This window comes from Herpailurus yagouaroundi, unplaced genomic scaffold (assembly GCF_014898765.1).
Source record: "Herpailurus yagouaroundi ecotype Mexico unplaced genomic scaffold, PumYag 29, whole genome shotgun sequence".
Taxonomy (NCBI): domain Eukaryota; kingdom Metazoa; phylum Chordata; class Mammalia; order Carnivora; family Felidae; genus Herpailurus; species Herpailurus yagouaroundi.
This window is the reverse complement of record NW_024412377.1, coordinates 42,691,048-42,717,053: the sequence shown is the minus strand read 5'-3', so window position 1 is coordinate 42,717,053 and position 26,006 is coordinate 42,691,048. Positions and strand designations below refer to the sequence as shown.

The following is a 26,006-nucleotide window of genomic DNA, read 5'->3' as shown; positions in this document are numbered from 1 at the left end:
TGTTGGTGTCCCATCCGTGCCATCGTGATTCCTCTCCCCCATGTCCCATCCTGTCACTGTATGTCCGAATCTGACGCAGTCTCTGCTCTGTGTTCCCTCCTCGTGTCCCGCCTGGAACCCCGGGCCCTGCGTTCCTCAGGTTCCTGCTAGAAGAGGGGATGAGGGGCTGGCCGTGGGCTGCTGGCTGTGGGAGTCTACCAAGCTGGGGCAGATGCAGGGACTGTGAGACTTTACACTGGGCAGTGCCCAGTGAGCCACTTCTGCCACATCTTTGGGGGCGCTGGACGGAGAGCACAGGATCTTAGGCTCCTCCTGGCCCTCAGAGGATCCTGGATCTTGAAGTCAGAGAGTGCAGACTTAGACCTAAGGATCCTCAGAGAATAGCCAGTGCCTCCGCCGCCCCCCACCGCCCCCACAAAGGCCTACCCTGAGGGCATCTCAAGTCTGTCCCTGCTCACAGTACAGCGAGGAGAACAGCTTCCAGGCCTCTTAGACGTAAGCGCGTCCAGGAAGGACGGGCCTTTGCAGCGCCATCAGGCTATGGGGCCTGGAGACCTGGACAGAGGAGAAAGCCTGCATTCAGGGGTTCCAGCCTCCCCTCTGCTACCAGCTGGCTGAGAGACCTCGGGCAGGTCACTGCCCGTCTCTGGACCCCAGCTTCCCATCCGTCCAATTTTAGCATCAGTCTTGACCCTCCTGAATGTGAGTCTTTGCACCACCTAGCTTAGGAGGGAGCGAAGGAGAAGACAATCCGCACGTGTCCTCTCTCTTTCTCTCCTTCCCATGGTTCCCCAGCCAATAATAGGAATGAAGCTATAAATCCCCCCAAAACTGGAGTAGGAGGGAGGGCAGGGCCTAAAGACTCAAATTCTGGGCTCAGCCATGCGTCTGGCTGGGCCTCAGTTTCTCTGTCACCATTAAGGAGCTGAACAGGCCAGTCGCTGGGAAGCAGGATTTCAAAGGCTACTTAAAGGACTGGTTTCCACACCGGGGCCTGCTTTGAAGTCACCTGGCCATACTGTTTAAAACGGAGATGCCCAGGCCCCGCCCCACACCTAGTTATCAAACTCCTTGAGGGGGCCTGGTGATGTTTTTTCTCGACAAGTTTCCCAAGTGACTATGACGCTCAACCCACCCGGGAGTGGGGTTCTTTCAGTAGAGACACATGTGGGGAGTCTAGGAGGAGACACGGGCCTCATCTCCAGACCTGAGCACCCTCTCGTCCGGCAAGAGCTTTGGCTTCCGGAGGCCTTAGGCAACTGGCATCCAAGCCCTAGGATTGGTTTCCCCCGTCAGAGCTTGGTGTAGGGGGAGCCCTGGTCCAGGCGAGGCCCGGCCTGGAGCTTGCTGGTCGGATGGCGAGCCCCAGGCAGCTGTGCACGAGGCCCCGAGAGCTTCAGGCTGAGAGAGGATTGGCCATACTAGGGCAGCTCTTGCTGGTGGCCCTGACTTCGTGCCCCAATGCCACGCTGGCAAGGGACCACAGAGGGCGACCCTGAGGCCCATCATCCTTCCAAACCTCCCCTGTCTTTTGTTTCTCTGCTCCCTGCCGTTTCTTCTGCTTCCCTGCCGTTTTCACGCTGTGTCTTTTCCTGTCCCATCTCTTCTCCTTGTTTTTCCAGAAAAGAAAGTCCAGTTCCAGCGTTCAGTTAATGGTGAGTGTCTGCCGTCTCCCAAACGCCGGTAAATGCTGGGCCTCAAACCCTCGCTCCCGCCTCCCTCCTGCAGGGCTGCACTGGGAACCCGGGGCGGGGAGAGGGTGCTCAGGGCGTGCTTGGTACGTGTGTGCCTCGTGCGACAACATGTGTGTTGTGTGTGCGTGTCATTGGCGTGTTTCTGTTGACACCTCCAACTCCATGGCCCAGACCAGCAGCCTGGCGGCAGACCTGAGAGCCCCCTCAGGTATGAAGGTTGATTTGAACCCCATCCCACGTCCAGCCCTTGGCTTCTCGCTTCTCCCCGCCCTCCGCTCTGGAACTCGTCTCAGGGCTTGGTTTGTGCCAGTTGCGGCGAGGGGGGGCTCGGTTTGGCCAAAGGAGTGGGCGCCAGAGAGGCCCTTCTTGAGCTTTTCAATGCTACCCAGGGCCTGCCGGTGGCAGAGGAGCCACCAGCCCCTGCCTCTGTCGAGGGGATCCAGTGGTGGCATGGTGGCCCACATCCCTCTTTTTCTGACTCCATCGCTGTCTCCCTCAGTTGTGTGGTTTTTCTCCCCCGGAGGCCCAGCCTCTCTCACACTGGGCCTCCCCGCCTCTCTCTCTTCCTCTCCTGCCAGTGCGTGTATTCCTTCCCCGTTCTGTGGCCACCATATGCCTTTTCTGCTCTTCCACACCCCCTCTTGGCTCCCTCAAGCTGACAGGGCCAGGGAGCCCTCCCAACCCTTCCAGAAAGGCCAGGGTTCTCCTTGCAACCATCCCTTCATCCACACCCCCTGCCACCAGCCACCCGCTCAGCTGGGCCCTCCCCCTCCTTAGGCCTGGAGGTCTGGCAGGGTTTTCAGTGCAGCATCTGGATGGCAGAGCCGGCGAGGCTTACGGAAACCGGGCCACAGCATCAGGCAGCCGGGGCGGCCCCGAAACTGGCCGTGCGTCTTCCTGCTTGCCAGGCAGGCCTCACCGTGTTCCGTGTTCTCTTTGGCAGGAATCTTCAGAGAGTACCAATACCACCATTGAGGATGAAGACACCAAAGGTAGGGGGGGCCTTGCCTCCAGTGTCTGGGCGCCCTGGGCCTCCCAGCAGGCCCCCTTTACTGACAGCCCGGGCTTGGAAGGGCCCCAGTACCAACGTGCGTCCTGTTCCTCCACAGAGAACGTGGCTGTGGCCGCTCATAGACCGGGCACACTGCAGGGCACTGTTTCCCCATACGAGGTGCTTGGTCCACTGGTGGCATGCAGATAGGCTTTTCCTGTTGTAGGGGTCACGTATGTAGTTTGGTACGTTTTAGGGAAAGGATTAACATAGCCAAGTCATAGATGTATCACAGTGGTAGACGTTTTCTTTTGAATTTTTAAAAAATGAGTTGATTTGGGGGCGCCTGAGTGGCTCAGTTGGTTGAGCGTCTGACTCTTGATTTTGGTTCAGATCACAATCCCAGGGTCATGGGATGGGGCCCCATGTCGGGCTCCATGTTGAGCATGGCGCTTGCTTAAGATTCTCTTTCTCTCTCTCTGTCTGCCACTCTTCCCTGATCTCTCTCTCTGTCTCAAAAAAAAAAAAAAAAAAAAAGTTGATTTTAGGAGCACCTGGCCAGCTCAGTCAGTGGAGCATATGACTCTTGACTCTTGAACTTGGAGTCCTGAGCACATAAAATAACTCTTAAAACGTCACTCTTAAGTGCTACTGAAAGGAGCGGAAAATTGATATTCCCTGTGCAAAATCCGGAAAAGACAAAGTCTATGTTGCTCATAAAAAAATAAAAGGAACTAGGAGTCCTGAGTTCAAGCCCCACATTGGGCATAAAGCTTACTTTAAATAATCAATAAAAAGTGAGTTGGTTTTAAAAACACGAAGCGATGATAAGAAAGGAAGGAGAAGCAACAATTCAGAAAAAGTTCAGTTGACGGGCGTATGAGAAAGACCTACTGTAGCCAGGGGCTGACAGTCCCCAGAAGCCTTCAGATGGAGGAGGGGGAGGAACCTAGATAACTGGGACTGGCTAGTAAGGGAGAAAATAGCAAGGACAGTAACAGGAACAGTGGCTGCCTTTTGTGGGGCACTTGCTGGACCTGTTCCACGCACCTGACATTTACCTGCACTTCACAACACCCCTGTGAGGCAGGTGCTGTGATTGAGCCCATTCTATGGATTGGGAAACAGAGGTCGAGTAAACTGGCCCAAGGTCCTCTAGCTCATAAGGGTAGGATTAGGATCTGCACCTGGGCAACGTGGCTCCGGATGCTGCCTCGTAACCATGGCTCAAAGGTGTGGCATGCATGCTTGGAGTGGGAGCAGAAAGGACGAGTGTCGACTTCTGCTCGGGGGACCCCAAATCCCCGGATGAGTTCGTGATGTCCTGCTGTGCTGCTTGCGCCTGGCCACCCCGCGGGACAGGGAGCCCAGCCACGGTGGGTGGGGGTTCTCACAGCTCATGGTGGAGACACCTGGGGGGTGTCTGTAATTTAGAAAAACACGGTTGGCTTGGAGAGATTGCAGCTATATCCGTGTCGACATTGCTCAGTGTAAACATTTGCCTCTAAAAGAATACAATGAAGGGGACAGAGCGGTTTACTATGTAACAGATTTTTTTGGTACCGTTGCATTTCCGCCTCTAAGGTCAGTGTGACCCACAGAGCACCATGGCTACCTTCCGTCTCTGCCAGGATGCCTTGGGAGACCAGCCCCACCCTGTGTGTGTCCCTGGGTGGTCATTCCCAGCTGGGCATGGGGGCACTCTATCACCACAGCCTGGGACTAGAGCCAACCAGTCTTCCGTGATGGCACCCTTTAAAAATAGATTACCTCGGGGCGCCTGGGTGGCTCAGCATGTTAAGCATCCCACTCTTGATTTCGGCTCCGGTCACGATCTCACGGTTTGTGAGATCGAGCCCTGAGTCTGACGCCCGAGTACTGACAGTGCAGAGTCGGCTTGGGAGTCTCTCTCCCTGCCCTCCCCCCACTCGCCTGCACTCTCTTCCCCCCCTCTCAAAAACTAAATAAAAACTTACCAAAAAAATGGATCATCTTGAAGAAAAGCTCCCTGTTGGGGTCAAGTCTGCACCCTAAGTCCCTCAGGCATGATTTTCTAACCACATTCCCAGCCCTTGCCCCTGTGGATTCTGATTCCATAGGTTTGTGGTGGCCAAGACATGGCATTTCTAAGGTTTTCCCCACATTAGAGGTTCACTGTCTTAATGATGAGAGGCACTGGGATTTTGAAAAGGCTCGTTGTGGTCTCATAATGCTGGTCTCAGAGTAGACGGGGGTCATGGATGTAAACTGGCTCCGTGCTTCGTCACGGCGGTCCATTTTCTGGGTGACCTTGGGCAACAAACTCAACCTCTCTGAGCCTCAGTTTCCTTCAGTAAAGAGATGATGACGATAGTATCCATTTCAGCGGGTTGCTGTGGGGATGAAATGAGAGGCTGTTTATCAAGTGGTTACACAGTATTTGGCACATAGTTATTGTTTAATAAATTTTAATTTCTTAAAAAAAATTTTTTTTAATTCCTTATTTAGTTTTGAGAGAGAGAGAGAGAGAGAGACAGAATACAAGCAGGGGAGGAACAGAGAGAGAGAGACACAGAATCTGAAGCAGGCTCCGGGCTCTGGGCTGTCAGCACAGAGCCCGACATGGGGCTCGAACTCACAAACCCCAAGTTCATGACCTGAGCTGAAGTCCAACGCTTAACCACCTGAGCCACCCAGGCGCCCCTAATTTCTTTATTTTCAAACTGGAGGTTAGGGCTGAATGATAAGAGGCCACATAACATTTCCTTGGAGCATTGATTTTACTCAATGATTATTTTGAGACAAATATTTATATGTTAAACAGACAGAGAAGTGTTTGGAACAGAATGCAAAATTTGTATGCGTTATAAGTGTAAAATGTGACCCGTCGAAGACATTGTCCACAGGGAGTGATGGTTCTGGCTGGCGTCCCTGAGACCCCACATGGGCAGCCATTATCCTCTCCTCTAGAGACCAGGATGGGAAGATTTGTGAAGTCTTAAATTTTTGTTCACTTACGCCCTTTTTGTAGAGGGGAATCTGAGGCCCAGAGAGAAAGGGTATATCCAGGTTATTACTGGCAGAACTGGGACCCCGTCCCCTGCTCAGTCTCCCACATGTAAAAGTCCGTGTCTGATGGAAGAGACACTGGCTCAGCCAGAAGCTTCTCCCCGTGTCTGGCAGGAGAGAGGAGCCCTGCGCCTCCCCCAGCTTCTTTGGGCCTCAGAGAAAGTTTCAAAAAAAAAAAAAAAAAACACCATTTTCTGGTGTTAATTTGTTAAGTCTTCTTACTAAGTGAGAATAGCAGCTGGTGGGGTAGATTCTGACCTAACATTAAAGTTAATTAGAAATGTCATCCTCTAGGGAACATTTCCCCCTGAGCAAAGAAAGAGACATTAATATTTCAGAGCACCTCAGGCTTCAGGCACAGGCCTCTCACCCTCTGAGCTGCATTGAGGCCCTGCCAGGCTCCTTCCCACTTCCCTACCTCCTCCTGGTCAACTCCATGAAAAATTAATTTCCTCCCCAAACCCAAAGAGCTGCCTCAGAATCTGGGCAGAGACATTCTGGGAAATACCAGCCAGGAATGCTGATCCAATCTCAGTCTCGGCATGCTGTGTGACCTTGAGAGAGTGCCTTAACCTCTCTGGGGCCTCAGCTCTCCCATCTGTAGGGGAGCACTCCTGGATTGAATGAATGAACACCTGGTAGGTGAGAAATGCCAGAGATTGCTACTGAGCAGCTGCTGAATGGATCTCTCACGCAGCAACAGGACTGCTGAGGACATGGAAGGAACCCAAAACCAGAATGAATTTTTCCACATCTCAGAAGCACCAGACTCCCAGATTTCCCATCCCAGAGATGAAGCTACTAGGGAGATTTCTGCTCACTAGACTTCCACTGCTGGCAAACTTGATGTCCTGAGTGGCTGGAGGCAGAGCCAAGTTAGCCATAGTCTCTGGCTGCATTACAAGAGGTATAGTGTCCAGAATTAGGGAGGGGATAGAGAGTGTTACCCCAGACCTGATATGCTGCAATATTCAAGCCGCACTGAGGTTTGTGTGCTCACACTCAGAGAGGCATTTCAATAGCTCAAGGATGCTCAAAGAGTGGATGGCCAGCTTACGTCAGATCCTGCAAATCCCAACCCAGAGGCTTTCAGCCCTAAAAAGAGAAGACTAGTAGAGGGGGAGGGCAGAGGGTCTGGGGAAACAGGTGCACACTTCAGAGGCCCACAAGGCAGAAAGGGTAAGAGAAATATAAGAAGGGGCTTTCAGGGGGGAGATTCTGACTTAAAAGAAGGAGGAAGTGGGTGCAAAGAGAGGGAGATGTCAAACAAGGCAGCAGGCTGCAGACCCCCAAATCCCAACCCAGATGGAACCATCACGTATCAGCCTTCTGGGAAACATCCCTGCCCAGGCCGAAGACCAGAGGCTGTCCTCAGGGAAAACTTCCAATTCAGAGATTTCCGGATGACAATAATCACAGCTCTTATTTACGGAGTGCCAGGCACTGCTCTAAACGCTTTAGATTATGCATCATTATTTATATACATGAGTTGATATAAAGGGCTTGGAACTGTAGCTGGTCCTTAGTGAGAACCATCTATGTATTAGTTATTCCAACTGATACATTCTTAACTCACTCGGTCCTGGGAACCACCCTGTGAGGTAAGTAGTGTCTGTAGCTCTGTTATACGTACGGAGAAACTGAGGCATGCAGAAGCACCTTGCTCAAGGTCACAGTTATGAAGTGGCAGAGAATCTGGATCCAAACCCGGGGACTCTGGCTTCAGAATCCATGCCCCTGACCGCGTCAATAGCCTCCCTGAGATGGCAGTGAGAGGCAGCCCACAGGAGACAGGGCGGTAATTAAGCACAGGCTCGTGCAATGTCAGGCTGGAAGGAATCGTAAGGTCTGTACAGAAAAGGCTAGGAGGTGGGACAGGTGCCATGGCCTGCCCGGAGCACGTGGCCCGCTCTGGATCGTCAGCCTGATTCTGCGTGGGAGTGGAATGAGGCATCTCCTGGCAGGGATGGGTTTCTTCCCACCCTCCGTCTCCAGGAAGGAGGGCAGAGTCGACCTGGAGGCCAGGCTCTTGGGCTCCTAGGGACAGGGACCACCTGGCAACTTGGGCAATTCTAGTACACAGGGTGAAGACAGCAGCCCCAGGCCCCGGTGTTGGGTCCACCCACTGATTCATTCATTCAAGCCTCCTCTGCCCCCGCCCCAGGCAAGACCCCAGAGGGAGCCGGCAGAGCTCAAGGTCTAAGACAGGCTCATTCCCAGACCTGGTAAATCTTAGCAGAGCCAGCAGGTAAAGAATTAGCCCCTCACTGTGGTACTGACATTGGAGAAACTCACCAGTATGTCTACGGAGCACCCACTGTGTGCCAAGAGCCGTGCTGGGCACAGGGCCCCTGCCCCGAGAACAGTATGACGACTCTGGTTGGGGCAGTCAGCCCACCGCAGCAGACCGGCCGACCTCTCTCACCTCCGGTTTGCTCATCGCTGATGTGGAAGTGATGGCCACGTGAAGCTGTGCTGTGAGGCTTCGAGATTCCGCAGGTAGAGCACATAGCACAGTGCCTGATGCACTCGTTCGTTCAGGGATGAGTGCCTGGGGGGGGCCAGGGGTCCCATCCAGGTCCAGGGATCCTGTGCGACACGGGCAGCCACGGCCCAGCTTCCGTGGAGCACATATTTGAGTTGGGAAATAGATGAGCTTACGGGCCTGATACGTCAGGGAGCATGTGGCGTGTGGGGGTCCTGTGGAAAAGGCCGTGGGCTGGGAACCAAATTCTGCACCCAGTGTGTTCTATGTCCTCGGGCAAGTCACCCCCCTTACTGGGCCTCCATTTCCCCAAAAGTCTGATAAGGAGGCTGAGTCCCTGGTCCCCAAGGGTTCTTTCAGCCTGGATGTCGTAGGACCCTGTGTCCTCTGGGCCTGAGGTGAGCTCCCTGGCGTGAGACGGGGTGGGGTTGCATGGGCGGTGGTGAGGAAAGGGGCAGGGACAGGGCCTCAGCCAGGCGTGGTCCCCTCCTTCGGCCCCAGACTGAGAAATGACAGTGTGCCCTTGAACCTCACCGAGGCTGCTCCAGTAGGCCGGAGAGCTGACTGGGTTTGGAGTGAAGCTTGGGCCTGGGTCGTTGGGGCGGGGCGCGCCGGCCGGGGGGCTGCCACCAGGGAACCATGCGAGGCTTCTGGTGAGACAGCCCTGCCGGGAGCCATGACACCCGGCTCCAGCTTCCTCTGTCACGGAGGCCCAGTGTCCTTGTGGATCAGATGGGGGGCACTGGCCCTTGCTGACCTCCCGGGGTGTCTGTGAGAAGCGGGTGTGGCAACCTGTGTAGGAGAAGGCAGAAAACGGCAGCGCTGAAAATGCATACCTACAGTGGGCCCGGGGGCTTCGTGCGCATCGCCTCATCCCACCTCGTTACCTCATTACTGGGGGTGGGGGGGGGCACTGTTGTCTCCGTCTGACAGGCCAGGAAACAACCCTGTGGCCTTGTTACACAGCGTGTAAGGACCTGCGCCGGCATTTCCATGAGGTCTGTCTGGCCCTCAAGTCTGGGTTTGGCACTGAAGGGATGAGAGGTGGTGGTGTTTCCATTTCACAGATGGGAAAACCGGGGCTCGGAGCAGCACACATCTAATAAGAAAGCTGATGCCTAAACCTGTACTAGAAAGACCAATTATTTGTAGTGTTTCAGGGGTGGCCAGGGGAGGCCAGGTCTCAGCAACTGGGATTCGTTAAGGCCTAGAAAGTTCTGAACAGCTCAGTGCCTGATTCCTACAGGCACCCAAACAGACCACAATGCTCACCCAGACTTGAGGGAGGAGTAAAGCCCTAAGACCTTCCTTGGGGGCCCCAGTTTGGGCCCGGGGTGGGAGGGCCCTGGTTCATGGCTACTAGGTCCAGCCCCACCGTTGACCTGGTTTTGATTCAGGCGGCAAAGCAAGGGGATGGGGGCGGGGGGCGTATTTTGGAGACAACCTGGGTTCAAATGAGACCTAACGTCAGAATGTCTGCCATGCACGCCTCACTGAGACAAAGGCTTCCACCTGGGGCCCCGGCTTTGCCTTCTGCAGTTGAGGGAACTGTCACACCTTTTCCCCACTTTCCTGGGCCTCAGTTTCTGCTTCTGGGAAATGGGAGTCATGATACCTACCTCCCAGGGATAACGTGAATATAAATGAAGACAGTCTCCACGAGGCCCTCAGGTCCTAGCACAGGATCTGGCACATGATAGGGACTCAGAAAATGGTAGCAGGTGCTTCATTACTATTTCTATTACTATCATTTCTCTGTGTCTCCTCCTGCCTTACAGTGCGGAAACAGGAGATTATAAAAGTGACAGAGCAGCTGATCGAAGCCATAAGCAATGGAGATTTTGAGTCCTACACGTGAGTTGGCTGGGCCCATTCTGCATGTCATGTCCAGATGGTTGTTCAGGGGGGAGGGGGTGCTGATGGCTAACTTTGGGGGTCCCGGTCTCTGACCCTCAATCACTCCCTCTGCATGAGCTGTGAGTCAGACTGAGCTCATATGTCTGTTTTGCATTTAGACTTTATGCTTTAGTGAAGCTTTCTGTTCATAGTACTTCTCTGTATTTCAGTCCTCCCTCTCCTCCTCCTCCTCCTATCTTGTTCCTCAGGAGGGGCTCCAACCAAACCCCTTTGCTTCTCCAAGGAAATAGAGGGTAGTCTCCACCACAGCCTGGGTCTCCTCAGGAGATGAGTGGGGAAGGAGGGGAGGGAGGCGGGCCGGGCCGCTCTTCAGACCTGCTGCAATGGGCCTGACCTCAGGAGGGCAGGGTAGGGTATGTCCTCCAGGGAGCAAGGGTGAGCAAAAGAACCTCAAAACACAACCTTAAATCCTCTGGGGGAATAAGGCAGAGTGTCCAAAACTAACATTAAATGAAACAGGTGGTCTGAGACTGTCCCCTGCGCATCTGGACCAGCCTTTCGTGGGGCGGCTGTGTGCAAAGGCTGAGCTGGAACGCCCCCTAGTGGTCACCCATATGCCCCCTCCCTGGTCTGGCCCAGAAGCAGGCCCCACCGGGGCCCTTAGCCGACCCCAAGGAGCGGGAGGAGTCTCCACCACTCAGGCAGGGCTGACAAGACCCCACATATGCTTTTTGGTGGGCAAAAGCTGCCAACTGAGGCAGAATGACCCTCGACTGTTGGGTTCAGATGAAGGGGGAATAACGTAGCCGGGGTTTGGTTCTTGGGCAGCTGGTTCCTGGTTTCCACCGTGCCCAGGAGCTGAAGTTTCTCTCCCAAAGGTTTGGCAGGCCACGTACATGGTAATTGTGGGAGGGTGTTGGCAGCAGCCGATGACGGCAAGGCCCCAGCAATCCCCTGGTTATGTCTGGATGAACAAGGACTCTGGAAGGGACAGGTGTGAGACAGGCCACACGTATGCACGTGTGTGTGCACTTGTCTACACTGCATGTTTGTGACTGTGTGCATAAGGGCCGTGCACAGGTGTGTATGCATGTGTGCACCTGGGTAAAGCATGAAAGCCCAGAAACATGCTGTTGAATGCGTCTTGTGGCCAGCCCTAAATGTTAAATCAGCCACAGGAAGAGTCGTCGAGTCTCTCTGGAAAGATGCACCCAAGGAGGGAGGGAAAGAGAGGTGGCTTCTGTGGACCCCAGCCCCCCACCAGTGCCATTTCTGGGGACCTGCTCTCACCTCTGTGATGTTACTTTCTCTGGCATCGGTAGCCTACTCCCGGTTCTGACCCTTTGCCATGACCCCTGGAGCCTGTGGTACCCTGAGTCTGGCCCTGTGTAACCCTCACTCACTGAGCCTCAGTGTCTCTAGATGTATAATGGAGTTGGAGAAGGTGGTCCCTGAGTCCCTTCAAAGGCAGGGGCTTCTCCAGTGGGGGTGCTCAGTCTCCCGGACACTCAGAGCTCAGACCCCCAGCCTTGGAGGATTCTGGAGCTGAAGGGTTCCGAGCATCTCCTATGGTCTGAGCAGAGTCCCCAACCCCCGGCTAGTCCGCCTGGAGAATTTGAGGGGCTGAGTGGAGAAGTGCATTGTCTGGGTCACATGGACAGGACAGTCAGGGAAGAGCAGGGAGACAGTGGCTTGCAGTAGCCAATGTCCAGCTCAGACGATGCCAGGCCTGATACCCATCCACCAGTGTCTCCGGTTCCTCCCCAGGGTTGGGATCTTTGCTTGTGCTGAGGTACTTCCTGTCCCTGGCTTCACCGTCATTGTCACAGGGGTCTGTGTCGTGCCACAGATCCTAGAGACCTGGGGGTGGGGGTGGGGTGGGGGAGATGGCCTTTTTCCTTCCTCAACCTGGATGTCAGGTTTCCCCAGAAGACTGAGACCTGGAAGGGAGCTCTGAGCTGAAAACACACAGCAGAGGGCCTCCTCACCTTGCCCTGTGCGCCTCCTTCCCAGGCATGAAAAACCTGAGAGAATGCTATTTTCCTCATGTTACCGAAGAGGAAACTGCGGCTCTCGCTGAGGGCAAAAAGGCCATTTTTAAAGTAGCAAAACGCACCCCCTCCAGGGATGTACCTGTTTGGTGAGCAGAAGTCACTTTGGTGTGAAGGAAAAGGTCCTCCCCCCCCCCCGGGAAAAGCCCCTCTGGCTTCTGCTGCCCCCGGCGGGGAGATGCAGGTTGGAGAGGCCCGCACAGGCTGAGTCGCTGAGTCAGCCCCCGCCTGGGGTCTCTGCACGACGCTTCATGGCCACTCATGGCATGCTTGGTGGGTGATGTTAGGCCACTAGCCACTTGCTGGGGGATCTTATAACCAGTGAGTGGCAGGGTCAGGACCCGAGTCGAACCCTGGCTTCCCAGTTCTACCACTGGATAGTGGTGGGTGCCTCATAGCACAGTTTGCAAGCCCTGTCCCACCTGCTGACGTCACTGATCCTGTGAGGTGGGTTCCATCCCTCTGGTTTCTCAGGCCCGCCCTCCTCCAGTCCAGGCCCTGGAGTTAGAGGGTGGCCCTAAGAGACTACTCCCAACTCCTCTTTCCTCTGACTTCCTCCCCCTAGGAAGATGTGTGACCCTGGGATGACAGCCTTCGAACCTGAGGCCCTGGGGAACCTGGTCGAGGGCCTGGACTTCCATCGATTCTATTTTGAAAACTGTGAGCAATCCCTTCTCTCTGGGGTGCCTGTTGTCTGCTCTCTGTTCCATGTCCTGCCGGATGGCACAGCAGGGTGACAGGCAGGGCCCCCGGGGAAGCTCAGGAGCCAGCGAAGAGGAAGATCCCGTGTGGACAGGGGTTGGTACTACCTTGGTTCCCTCTCATAACCTGGGCCCATCCGACTGCCGGCTGTCCCTCCGGTGGCTGAGGACGGGGACCTGGGACAAGTGTGACAAGCACTCCCAGCCCTCTTCTGCCCTTGACCCTGGGAGGGCTGGGGGAGGACCTTTGTTCCCATTTTACAGATATGGGAGCCTTCTTGCCAGAGCATGTACCCAAGTTACAGCCACCCCAGCTGTCCAACTGGTCACAAGCCGGCTCATGGGCTGTTAATGCCTGTGGGTGGGCAGTCCAGGGAAGAGGAGGGGACCCGAGCTCACACTGCTGTGCCCCTGCCTGTTTGTCTAGGTCTCTGTCCGCATGTCTGTCCTTACTGGGCCTCTCCTCTGCAGGAGAGACCCTGGCAGCTTTGCAACCAGGGGCTGTCAGGGGGCTGAGGCTGGGCCTGACCGAGGGCGCTTTCTGCCTGTGTCCATGTCTCATCTTGGCCAGGGGTCAGACAGGGACGAACCAAAGCACATGCAGGTTAGAATCATCTAGCTCAGGACCTGAGAAGTGGCATATCCAGGGTACCCCAAATGGAAGGCATATACCACTGAGGCTACCCAAGATGATTTCCGGTGCACGTGGGCATCACTTGAAACAACATTGGTTCACACAGTGAGAAAGTTGGTCCCTTTCTAAATTCTCTTTCAATACGTTCTGGTTTCATGAGGGGGAAAGGCTCAGCTGGGTGCTGGTCTTAAACATCTCTCCAACCTTCTAATTTATCTCTTCATCAAAGAGAGAACAGTCTCAGGCTCAGATCCTTTGCGGGCAAGAGCTCGGAGCTAGGATTACATAACTTTATTTCATTTACACTGGACTCGTGATTAAACTTGTATTCTGTGATACTGGTTGTTCATTACTGATTGTGCCAGGAAGTTTTCTTTTATAATAAATTGACATAAATTGATAAAGTGCATTGATTTAAGGAAGGATTTTAATGAAGTCAGTATAGTGGCACTTGTAGGTGGCTAAAACAAAGGGGGCATTTAAGTGACTGAAAAAGGATCTAGTCCAACTCTACAACACCCAGAAGGGAAAACTGAGGCCCAGAGAGGGGAAATGACTCATCCAAAGGAACCCAGAAAGTCAGTAGCAGAACCCAGTCCTGACTCACTCCTTCCCTTTTCCTGCCCTGGGTCACCCCCTCTCAACTATGTGTTAGCAGCCCCCAGCTGGACACTCCTCTCCTGCCTGCACCCAATCTAGGGGCTCAAGAGCACCCCCAAAAAGCTGCGGAGAAGGAAGCTGCATTTTCCCTTGATAATCAAACTCTGATATTCCAAGGCTAGCAATGGAGGTTAAATTCTCATGTGAAGAGAGGTGGCTGGACCCCAAGTGTCCCCATCTCCCTGGAGCTCCCTCGCTGATCACCATGGCCACCTCTATACAGGCCTGTCCTCTGGGGGCGCTGGTTCCCCAGAGTGGACTCCCCAATCCCCAGCCAATAGAGCAGAAACCAGGCTGAGCTGGCTGTAAAGGCTCAGAGGTGGGAAAAAGAAAATAAACACAAAGAGAAGGCTGAACTAGTTGTTGGCCTGCGTCCAGGCAGGAGGCCCCATCACAGCACCGGCCCCCTGGACTGCAGGTTTGAACGCCGAAGGGCCCATGAGAGCAAGACCCGGAGTAACGGCCCGCCCCAGGCCAAGTCTCACCATCCAGCCTGTTTTTCCCTGCTGGTGCTGAGGACCTGGCCCTTTCTCCCACGCTGCCCACAAGAGTGGATGTTAGAAGGCTCCGGTCTAGTCAGAGACACCAAATTAGGGTGGTCATTTCTTTACAAGCGTCCCCCAGAACCCCAGCCCTTGCCAACAACAGCAAGGCTCAGTGCCCTCAACAATGCTGAGCTTGTCTGTCCCTTCTGAGACGGTTCTAGATTGTCCTAATTCAGTCCCGTCTGGAGACTGACTTCTTCTAGGTTCTACTGCATTTCCTTCAGGAAGTGGCCCAGCTCGGGACAAGTCAGATTGCTTCTCTGGACCTCAGCTTCCAGATGTGCTAAAATGGACGCATTGAACTAGGCTGTCTGGAGTGCCTCCAGCCCTGATTGCTGTCAAGGATACTTGCTGAGGCCTCCTTGCATTTGGTAGGAAGGCCACTGGGTGACCTTTGACCTCGGAGGTCTCTCCCAAGCCTATAATGCAAACGCTCTACATTCTCTCTGAGAGCCCCACATTGTAACAGTCTGTTAGTGTAGTCTACATATGTAAGACTCAGTGATTTTGAGTTCTGTAGGCAAAGCCTGGGTATAGTGAGATTATAATATTAGGGATGCTTCCAGTAGTCCTGGAAAAAAAAAAAAAAAGACATTTTATGTTTTCTAGGAAATCAGTGGTTCACAAACCAGGCTGGGCTTCAGAATCAAAGGGTGGGGAGGGGAAGGGGGCTTTTTTAATAGTATAGATTTTTGAATTGTCATCTCTAAGGGAAGAGATGGGCAGTGTGTATTTTAAGTCAGCTCTCTATGGGATTTGGACCTACATCTGGGCTACACCAAGAGAAGGCATGAGGGTTCCTCTAAAGCCTGGGACCCTGGTGACCCCTGTCCAGCCCCTCCCTGGGTCATTGTCTTTCTGTGCTTTTGTTTTCTATCTTGCTAAAAAAAATGGAGAGTTCCAAGAACCAAAATAATTAACCCTACTATTACTACTAATAACAATAGTAACTCATATTTTGCAAAGAGAAAGCTGGTTTCAAGTACCTTTGTCAGTTCTGTCCTGATCATAAGAGTTATGTATTTCCACCTAACTCTGGAGAACTCCACGACCTCGCCCCATGACCCCTAATTCCATCCTTACAATTCGAGATCCTAAGATTCTGCAGTTTCAATATTACCCAGGTTTCCATAATTCTTTCTGTTTGCCAGTAGGGATGGCAACTGAGGGGTCCACGGGCCATCTGGACTGTACATATGTTTCATGGGGCTCGCATGTTTTAAATTTGAGTTAAATACCAATAATAAAAAATGAAGCATTTTCACATAAACATCCAGATTTCTGGATTCTCTTGAAAACTCAGAAGGTGTGGCAACGTGGGTTCCACTTAGAGCCGACCCTTGAGCAACAAGGGTTTGAACTGTGCCGGCCCACTTATACATGCATTTTTCCCAATAAATACAGCACAGTGCAGTAAATGTATTTCCCTTTCCCTATTAAGGAATAACATTTTATGTCCCTTAGCTTACTTTAAGAATATAGCTCATAGTACAAATAACATACAAAAGATGGGTTAATCGACTGTTGGTGTTATCAGTAAGGCTTCCAGTCAACGGACGGTTATTAGTAGTTAAGTTTCAGGGGAGTCAAAAGGTATATGTGGATTTTCAACTGTGCAGAGGGTGGGTGCCCTAACCTGCGCCCCCTCGTTGTTCCCGGGTCAGCCGTACTCGCTTATCAGCCACCAGGGAAGCTGTGTACAAGGCGCCCTCTGTAGGTGGGACATGGTGTCACCAGTCTCCCCCATTCCTATGGCTCCCTGACTCCGAGGCAAAGGGTCTGTTGTCATTTAGCATTTTACACCCAGCTCACCAGCCTCGTTTATGTACACGCCTGGCCCCCGTAGGGAATCTGGGTTTGAGACCCTGGTCTAAGTTCATCTGATTCTGCCATCATAGTCCTATACTTCTGTGTGTCTGAGATACCGTGATTCTAAAATCCCATTCCCCTGTGTTTAAAGAACTGGCATGCCTGAAATCCATTGTCTCTAAGCTGGGATCTGATCTAGTCATCTAGAAGGTCTGCCCTGACACCTAGCTGAGCCCTGTCACAGACACCCCTCCGGTGGAAATGAAGCAGGGGGCGGGGAGTGCCTCTGCTGAGAGGGTCGCTGGGAGATGGGCAAATGAAGGACGTGAAGATGGCCCCCAAGTGCATCTCCTGTGCCCCCCCCCCATCCCCACCTCCAGTGTGGTCTCGGAACAGCAAGCCCGTGCACACCACCATCCTGAACCCCCACATCCATCTGATGGGTGACGAGTCGGCCTGCATCGCCTACATCCGCATCACGCAGTACCTGGATGCGGGTGGCATCCCCCGCACGGCCCAGTCGGAGGAGACCCGTGTCTGGCACCGCCGGGATGGCAAATGGCAGATCGTCCACTTCCACAGATCTGGGGCGCCCTCCGTCCTGCCCCAGTAAGAGCCTCTCCTTCCCACCATCTGTCATCTAGGGCGATCTAAAGGAACGGGGTGGTGTCAGTCTGGAGGGGGACATGTTGGGGCACTTGGGTGCTGGAAGGCCATGGGGTGGGGGCTGGAGGACCACAGGGAGGAGACCAGCCTGCAGGTCCCCGGTGGGGGAGGGGGGGCCAGGTAGGGTGCTGGGTGGGGCCCACAGAAGCAGCTCCGACTCCATCTAAGGACGGCGGAGGGGTGGTTGCCCAAGGAAAGCATGACGCCCTCGGAAACAACCGCCATTACCCACAGACATACCATTTCTTACAGTTGAAGGACCGGGCCGGGGGCCCTGTACCGCAGAGATGTTCTCTTCGTTCATGGAATGTGGCTGCTGGTTCTCCCACTTGGATTTGGCTGGAATTCCCCCAATCGCGTCACCCCATCCCACCACCATCACCATCACCACCACCGCCACACCTGCATCAAGAAAACCTGTCTGTCCACAAAAGTTATCACGACTTCAGAGCAAATAGCCACATCTCCCTGCTACCGCCTGTCACTCTCCTGCCAGGGCGAGGCTTCCTCGGGCCTGGGTGCCCTGGGTGCTCTGGGTGCTGGCTCCGAGGACCCCTACCCCTCCTGGCTGTCGCTAGCCTGCTCTTGCCTTGGCTATAGGCCAGAATGCCCAGCTGTGTGCCCCCCAGGGGCTGAGGAAAAAGAGCGGCAGAATCAGGAGGAATGTGGGTCTGCCCCCACCTTTCGCTGTCTCTCTCCTTCCAGGGTCCCCCTCAACCCCTGAGCCAGCCTCCCCTGTGGGAGAGGGTGAGAGAGGAGCAGACACCAGGAGTCCCCACCTGACACTGCCTCCCTAGCTCTTCTCCCATCCTGTCCCCTCCTCCTGTCCCTGCGGACCCTTCCCCTCAGCGTGTGGAGCACAACGGTCTCAGGGTGCCCTCACTCTTCTCCTCCGGCTGATGTTCACCTCCAACACTGACTCCCATTCCACCCCTTCCATCAGCCCTGGAGAATTCCAGCTCCGTCACATCTGAGGGAGAGAATCTGATTGCTTTTTGGGGGCAAAGAAGGCAACATTTAGGTATCACTTCTACTTGGACCGCATGCCTTTTTATAGCCAAACTTCTGTGTGTTTCCTAAATGGATTTTGCGTTCCTGGATATCTATGTGATAACTAAACCTCTCAAATTATTGTGGGGAAGGTCAGGTTGGGTTGGGAAGGGACGTGGGAAGAGGGGTGAGGGGTAGTTTTTTTTCTGTTCTAGGTCTCTTTCTTTCTTCTTTTTTAATGTCATCTCTGAGATGGACTTTGTCACCCGTGGTTATCTGGGGTCGAGGTGGACTCAGTCCCCGGGGTTGGAGGGGTGCGGGGGGTAGGGGGAAGAGGGCCTCATTGACATTTTGGTCCTAAGGTTCCTTTTCAGGACTGTAGAAACACCAGATGTTAGAGCTAAGAAATAGCAAATCAGGGCAGAGAGAGCCGGTAGGGGGCGGGGGGGGCGGGGAGGGGGGAGGTTGTCAAGACGGAAATTATCTTTTTTTTTTTTTCTTTTTTTTTCTTGCCTCCCAAACTGAGGTTCCTACTACGACGCTTCCCAGCTTCCCCGGATTTCATTCCACCGCATCTATGTGCCCTCTCAGCCCCTCCCCCAGTCTTTGGGGGTTCACGAGCATGTGTCTCCATTGCCTCTCCCCTCTGTATCTGCTGGTCCAAGCAGAGCACTGGAATTTCTCCTCTTCACGCCTCGTCCTGCAGCCGTGGGTTCGAATCTCTTTCTTTTCCTTTCTCTTCCCCTCTTCCCCTGGGATTGACTCTGATGTGGAATGCCTTGGCACATCCACTAGGATCTACTGTCTGCACTGTTTTCTTTGCATGACTTTATATGCAGTAAGTACGTCAAAAAAAAAAAAAAAGAAAAGAAAAGAAGAAAAAACACTCAGCAAAACCAATCTACATGTTTTGGACAAAAAAAAAAATAGAGGTTGTATTCTCAGTGTCCGACTCGGAATTATGTTGCCGCCTCTCTGTGCTTTTGGCCTCTGTGTGGCCGTGTTTTGCCAGCATGAGATACTGTCCCCTCTGGAGGATTTTAGGGGAGGAAGAGCCACATCCCCAGGGATTTGGAGGAGGCTCTGGTTCCCCCGAACCTCTGGGGAGTCCTGGGTGTTGGCTGGAGGACTGGGGGGATGTTTGATCCAGGACTTTCTGAGTTTTCCCTGATCATGAGTTGTCTGCCTGGGCCCTTTTCACAACTGCTGCTGCCCTGGGGACAGGTGAGGCAGGCTATTCCGGGGCTGCAGGCCAGGATAGAGGCTGCCTGGGCCTCCTGGTCTCCAAACTGGTTGATCACCGGCCTCTATCCTTGGCAGACACCCTGTTGCTGAGGCCCAGGGGCAGGCACCTGGTCTGCCCCAGGTCCAGAGGGCTTCCCAGTAAGGCCCAGTGATCCCAGCGTCCCAGCAACAAAACCGCCTGCCTCCCTTGTGAGCTGCCAGCTCCCACAGCCATCCCTAAGCCAAAGGTGAGGGTGCAGCCTTCACAGGGGATGCTGCAAGTACCAAGACAAAGTCTGGTCCCTTTTCCAGCCTCAGTTTCCCCATCAGTTAAAGGGTGAAATATTCCTGCCCAGCCTATGTTGCAGAGCTGTTGGGGGATCAAACAGGACGGCGAAGTGAAGCCCGATGTACCTGCAAGAACTGACAGGATCCACTGGCTGGACCCCTGCTTCATTCTGGGCCTTGACCAGCCCCCACTTCTCCCCCACCTGCCCCTCATTCCCCTCTTCGGTGCCTGTCAACTGCTTATTAGCAGTGGACTGTGGGGAAAGAGCCATGCTTTGGGGGTTAGTAGGATTCCATCCCCAGTTCTGACCAGACTTGCTGTGTGACCTTGGGCAAGTCCGTTTCCTGCTCTGGCCCTGGGTTTTCCCACCAGGGGTAACTGAGCTGGAGGACCCCAGTGTCCCGATCTTTATTTGCTGACATGCCTCCCGTCTGCCGTGTCCAGTTCCAAGTGCCAGAGAAATGGAGGCAAGGTCCCTACCCCGGGAGGAAACGGCCCCACGAGGAAGGCCACTCCTGTGGGCGGGTAGTCAGCCAGTGTGGACCACAGGCCATCAGCGTGATCCTGAGGCAGCACGCAGGGGAGGCTGGCAGACAAAGCGGCCCAGGGCCCACCCCCACCAGACAGTGAAACTCTGCTCCTCTAAAACATCCTGTAGACGCAAAAAAATCCAGACCTAAGACCAGACCTAGGCTCCAGCATGCAAACACCTTTATAGGAAAGTATTCTCCCAGGATTACGCACACTGTGGCACTAATCCTGACCCACGGCCTCCTGTCTCCCAAAGGGAGACCCTTTGGGGGATGTGTTTGCCAGACTCCCCATGCTGGTTTCTTTGTTACTATTTGTCTGGGGGCGCCTGGCCCCGGGCGTTTGTTTCAGTTCTTTTCTTTTCTTTTTTTAAAACTATGTGGCTGTGAATTTGAATGACCACTGCTCAAAACTTCTGCTATTGGGTGGGAGGGGGGGAAACGGGGCGTCTGTTTTATTGGTGTTTTCAGTGCAATAAATAGCTACAAACTTCTGTGCACTTGAGGTCTCCCTGTCTCAGTCAAGCACTGGCACTGGGTGGGTTTTGTTTGTTTCCAGTACAAGATCTCTCCATTTGCAAAATAAAAGCCAAGGTCTCCCTTCTGATTGGGCCAACTTGGTCTCATGCTCAAGCCTGAGCCAATTGCAGTGGGATTGTGTCTGGACCCTGTGCCCAGGCTTAGAGCCAGGGGTGGGGCTGGCTTTCTCTCAGACACATGGGGTGCCCTTAACAAGAGTGGGTGAGGGGAGGGGGGGCGGTGGATGCGGGTTGCCACAAACAGCAGCAAAGTCTCCCTCAGGGGTCTTGGGCGAGGCTCTTCTCCTCTAGGCCTCCTAGGCCTCGTTTCCTTGTAAAATGAGGAAATTGTTCCATAAGTCCCTCCCCACCTATTCTCTCCCCTCAGCCGAACCTCACAGACAAGCCCCCAGGCCTCCGAAGTCCTGGAGACGGGTTTGGAGAAAGGGGTAGGGGAGAAATACCTTCCAAACCCACAATCTGTGGACAGAATGCCTGGGGCAGGGGCCTTGGGGCTGGAGAGAGAGATGGCTTGAGAGGCTCCATTGGCCGAAGGGAGGCCCCTGCCATATTAGAGGCCAGTTTGGTTCTGAGCCCAGGATGTCAGGCGGAGCCAACATGGTGATGCAGAGGCTTTGGCTCTCCTCAAGGCCACGACAGGGTAAGCACCGGTCCTGGTTTGCTGATGTAGGATTTTCTGCAGTAAACCTGGGACGGCCTTAGGCAAGGCAGGTGAGCTGGTCACTCTCAGCCTTGCTGCCACCTAAGAGGCCTGGATTCCACAGGATCAGGGAAATGTGCCTTCTGGAGCCCACAGTCCCCTCTAGCCCATGCTTGGGACATCTGGGACTCCAGAATTCCTGTACCAGCCACTTCTGGGATCTAGCCTTGCCGCCGGTATGCAGGGTGGCCACGAGGAGTGCTGAGAAGGGCAAGGGGGTGGGTTGCAGAGGAATGTGGGGCCTTCTATTTGCCCTCTTGCCCTGGAGCCTGCTAACCTTTGGCGCCTGGGCTTCTCCCAGCTCCGGCCTTCAAACAGCCTTCGGATCTCCCCACCTGGGCAAGAGGAAGGGCCCGAGGGTCTGTGCGGCCATTGCAGACAATCGCCAGCAGGTGGCAGCACAGGAGCAGGCTCCAGCAGTCCTGGGCTCTGTGCCTCCAGTCCCCAGTAGACCTCAAGAGGTATCCTTTAAAATTTTTTTTTAAATGTTTTTATTTATTTTTGAGACAGAGAGAGACAGAGCATGAGCAGGGGAGGGGCATAAAGAGAGGGAGACACAGAATTCAAAGCAGGCTCCAGGCTCTGAGCGGTCAGCACAGAGCCCAACGCGGGGCTTGAACTCAGGGACTGCGAGATCATGACCTGAGCTGAAGTTGGAGGCTCAACCCACTGAGCCACCCAGGCGCCCCTTGAGGTATCCTTTAACTCAGAACGCACCAGCTCCACCCAAAACACTACTATTGTCTGACAGTAGTGTGACTCTTTATAGCTCACAAAGTGCTTTCATAATACCTCTTGTGTCAGTTAGAAGAGCCTTATCCTGAAGACAATGAGGCTCAGAGGGTAAAAGGCTTCTTGCCAGACAGAACCCGGAATCCCTTCAGGGCCTCTGGTGACCCAGTCTGTGTTTCCCCGTCTCTGAACAGCCAGCCAACTGTGGCTGGGATTCTTAGGAATCTTTGACCATCTGTGCCTCCATAGTCTACCCCGCAGTCCCTACCTCCCCACTGCCCATTTGCTGTGAAACCCGCTGGCTCCTCTCCTCTTGCTCAGTGCACAGCGATGCTCCCTCACCCTTCAGGACACAGTTCTGGTGTCTTCTCCTTGGGGAAGCCTCCCTCACACTCTCCCAGCACTTGCTGGGTTAGGGCCCTCTGCGGGCTTACCCAGCCCCCATAGCCATCTCCTCATAGCGCCCTGGGCTGAAGCCACCTAAGGAAGAGTCTGCGAAGCTGAGGGCTCCTTGAAGGCAGGACAGCATCTTGTCGCTGCTCCCCACACGCACAGAGTATCATCACGCTTTCTCAGAGTAAACTCCTGGCAAATGTGTGCCTCAGCAGTGACAGAGGGATGGCTGGTGCAGGGGCTGGAACTTCCCACCCACTCCCCCACTTCTGCAGTAACAATGGCAAAGTCTTCCTTCACACGAGGTACCAGGCACCCCTTACTCCCGGGGTTCTCAGGATCCTGGGTTTGCCCCTCCACTGGGCACTACATTTCTCTTCTTTTCATTCCATGTACACAGAGACTGTAGTGGAGAGGGGAAGGAACCTGACCAGGATGGCCCAGGGTGTGAGGGAGGGAGGGGGGTTTCGGGATTTTTAGCCCCTCCAAACACCTGCTGGGGCCTGCTGCAGCCAGCTGGGCTCTGAGTAGGGCCCAGTGATGAGCTGGGCATGTCTCCCGTCCCCAGAGAGGCCATTCCAAGAGTGAGGGACATGCAGAGAAGCAGAACGCAGGACAGGCTGGGGTGGGGGCTGGGTCTGGAGGTGCGAAGTGTACAGAACCAGAAGAAGGAGCGGGAGAAGCGTGGCAGCGACTGGGATTGCCCGAGAGGCTTTGTGCACGTGCCCCACAGGGTGAGATGGTGGGGAGGGTGGAGGCCAGAGCAAAGGCTGAGAGCCCAGCACAGTGGATCAGGGAGGGGTGGGGAGAGAAGAGGCTAGGGAGGAGGCTGTTGGGGCCAGAGTGTCAGGGGGCCATGTGGGTCCCAAATATCCCTTGATGTGGACGTGTTCTTCTAGGGCACAGGTGGGTCCCCAGCAATGTAAATGGCCTTCCCCGGACTGGACCACAGTAAATCTTTTAGGAAATATCCCCCAGCAGGTGCTGGGAGTGTTTGCTCAGGGCGGGGCGGAGCAGGTCCAGTCCTGTGGGAATGGCCCCTCCTCCTTGTCCTTCCTCCTGGGACATGCCCCACCCTCCCTTCTCTACCTGGGCCTACCAAGGTCTCAGAAGCCACTTCCCTCTGGGCATCCTGGCCTTACCATTCTTTCCTGGGCTTTGGGCCAAAGCTGCACGATGGATGGAGCTATCTAGAAGTAGACTCCCCCTTCGCCCAAGAAAAAGGGGAGAATTATCATCATCCTCTCCCAGTGTGTCCTTGAGTGAGTTACTCTCCTTCTGTGGACCTCAGGTGTCTCGTTGTTACAACGAGGGGGTTGAGCCTACGGTCCCCAATATGGGAACCGAGTTGGCTATGCAGAGTCACCCAGGGAGTATGCTAAAAATACAGATGTTTAGACCCTCCCCACAGAGGACTGGATGCATTAAGCCTGAGCTGGCCTCCAGGCAGCTGTAATTTCGATAAGCACTCCGTCTGGGGATTCTGCACCAACCACCCCATTCTCCAGTTCCCACAGCCATGCTGGGAGCTGGAGGACCAGTTATCAGTAAACCCCACCCCAGCCTGCCCGCTTCCCCATCCACTCCCCTGACTCAGCTAGATCAATATTGACCATTGGCCCCTCCCCTGCCCCTGCCTCCTGCCACCCCAATCCTTGAAACTCTGTGAGACCCTGACCCCGGGTGAGCCGAGTCAAGGTCAAAGCAAGCCTCGGAGCCTGGAGGATTTCAGTGCTGCCCTACTCCCACCCGGAATCTGCACCTCCTGCTGGCTTGGCAGGACCTCCCAGCTCGTTGATGACGCCATCCGAGTTCTTAACCATCAACTCCATCCAGCAAGAGGGTCCAGTCCTGGAATCCAGCTCCGAAGAATGAGCACCACTTCCCTCTGTGGCTTTCCGACCCATTCATTTTACAGGTGGGGACACTAAGGCCCAGCCTCCCAGACCCCTTGCCATGGAACTGGAGGATGCCAGCTCGCCCTGAGACTTCCACCATTGCCTTGACCCTGGCTCCAAGCACACCAATCCCCACCCTCCTTCTCCCTCTGTTGGTTGGAGGCGGGAGCTGGGCCTCAGTTTCTTTATCTGAACTAGGATACTAACTAGTATAACTAGGGACAGCAGGCTCATGAGAACCATCCCACCTGCAGGCCTTCTGCCTGCCACAGTTTGCACTAAGCACTGATCGCTTTTTAAAAACTATGCACTGAGCACCTATATTATCCCATGTAATTCCCTGCAGAGGGAAAGCCATTGTTCCCATCTTCCATCTGAGGGTCAGGACACTGGGGGTCAGGGCAATGAAGCAGCAGACCCAGTTGAGTCGTCCAGCCAGTGGACAGCCGAGTCAAGACTGGGCTCCGACTGGCAGAGTCCGAGCCTGCCTTGGCTCCTGCTGACTACAGTTCTGGAAGGGATGCTGCTCACAGATGCGGTGGCTGTCAGTGGGAAGCGGCTTTCTTTCCCTCCAGTAGAAAGCGATCCGGGATGGGGTGCCGGGAGGAGGCCTCGGCATGGCCAAGGGGGGTGGGCTGCCGTTCTGTGCTGGGGGAAAAGGTCAGGCAGCAGGAAGTCAGGCGGAGACAGAGGGGTGAGGGGGGGTGAGGGAGGGGGTGCTGGCCAAGGATCCGAGGGCAGGCAGGCGGCCCTAGACGCCCTTCCAGGGCAGGACCAGCGTCAGCGAGGCCTCAGGCCCCAGAGGGAGTGGCCTGGAGCTCAAGGAGCCAAATTTTCCATGAGCCACCAGCAAAAAATGAGTCTGGGGAAGAGTGTCCACCGCAGAACCAGAACTGTAGGCTCAGCAAGCCAGGGTCACGTGAAATTCAGAGGGGCTGGGACTGTCTTAACTCTTCGCTGGCTGTCCCTAGAGCTACCAACAAACTGATTTCAGTTGCTGCCGCAATGTGCAAAGTGGTGACCTGATGCTATGGGTCCCTGACGGCCATACAGCCAGGGAGGGGCAGAGCTGGGATTGCACCAGGTGACAAGCCCCCCACCACGATGCCCTGCCCCAGTCCCAGGTGCCCTGGGCCCCAGGGAGAGTGCTGCACATGTCTTAACCGCACAGAAATGAAGTGGGGTGTCTCCGGAGGCCGTGAGCACCCCATGCAAGCCAGGCTAGCTGTCATGGCTCGCGCCAGGTGTAGGGCTGAGCCAGGCTCCCTGAGGATGCGAGGAGCCCACGCCTGGTGGAGGATGGAGGGTATGTGGAGGATAGACCTAAGAGAATGGATAGGGGTCCCATGGATGAATGGGGAGGACTCTGGATGAGGAAGCTTGGGCCGGCTCAGGGCACCATGCGAGGTGAACTTGGCTGGGGTGGTAGAAGGGAGCACAGGGGGCAGGGCCTCCTGAGAACCAAACACAAGGTACCCGGTGTGCCCCCGTGTCGGTTGTTGACCCTCACTTGACTTTGGGAATATGGCTGACCCTAACGGGGCCCCCTCCCGCTTCCCTCTCCCCCTTG

At 54.7% G+C, this 26,006-nt stretch overlaps 1 protein-coding gene across 5 annotated transcripts in view; it reads left to right on the top strand.

The window, feature by feature from the left end:
* Positions 1–18,226, top strand: part of CAMK2A (calcium/calmodulin dependent protein kinase II alpha) — a 61,118-nt gene extending 42,892 nt beyond the window's left edge. For 2 of the 5 annotated variants that reach the window (XM_040497681.1, XM_040497663.1), the window contains 6 exons: positions 1,623–1,655; positions 2,638–2,686; positions 9,997–10,072; positions 12,692–12,786; positions 16,856–17,084; positions 17,394–18,226. In XM_040497681.1, the coding sequence (XP_040353615.1) occupies positions 1,623–1,655; positions 2,638–2,686; positions 9,997–10,072; positions 12,692–12,786; positions 16,856–17,084; positions 17,394–17,397 (486 nt within the window). In that variant the 3' untranslated portion in view covers positions 17,398–18,226. Of the gene's footprint in view, positions 1–1,622; positions 1,656–2,637; positions 2,687–9,996; positions 10,073–12,691; positions 12,787–16,855; positions 17,089–17,393 lie in introns of those variants that run through there. The other 3 variants (XM_040497690.1, XM_040497672.1, XM_040497695.1) reach the window with 2 other exon arrangements.
* The last annotated feature ends 7,780 nt before the right edge of the window (positions 18,227–26,006 follow it).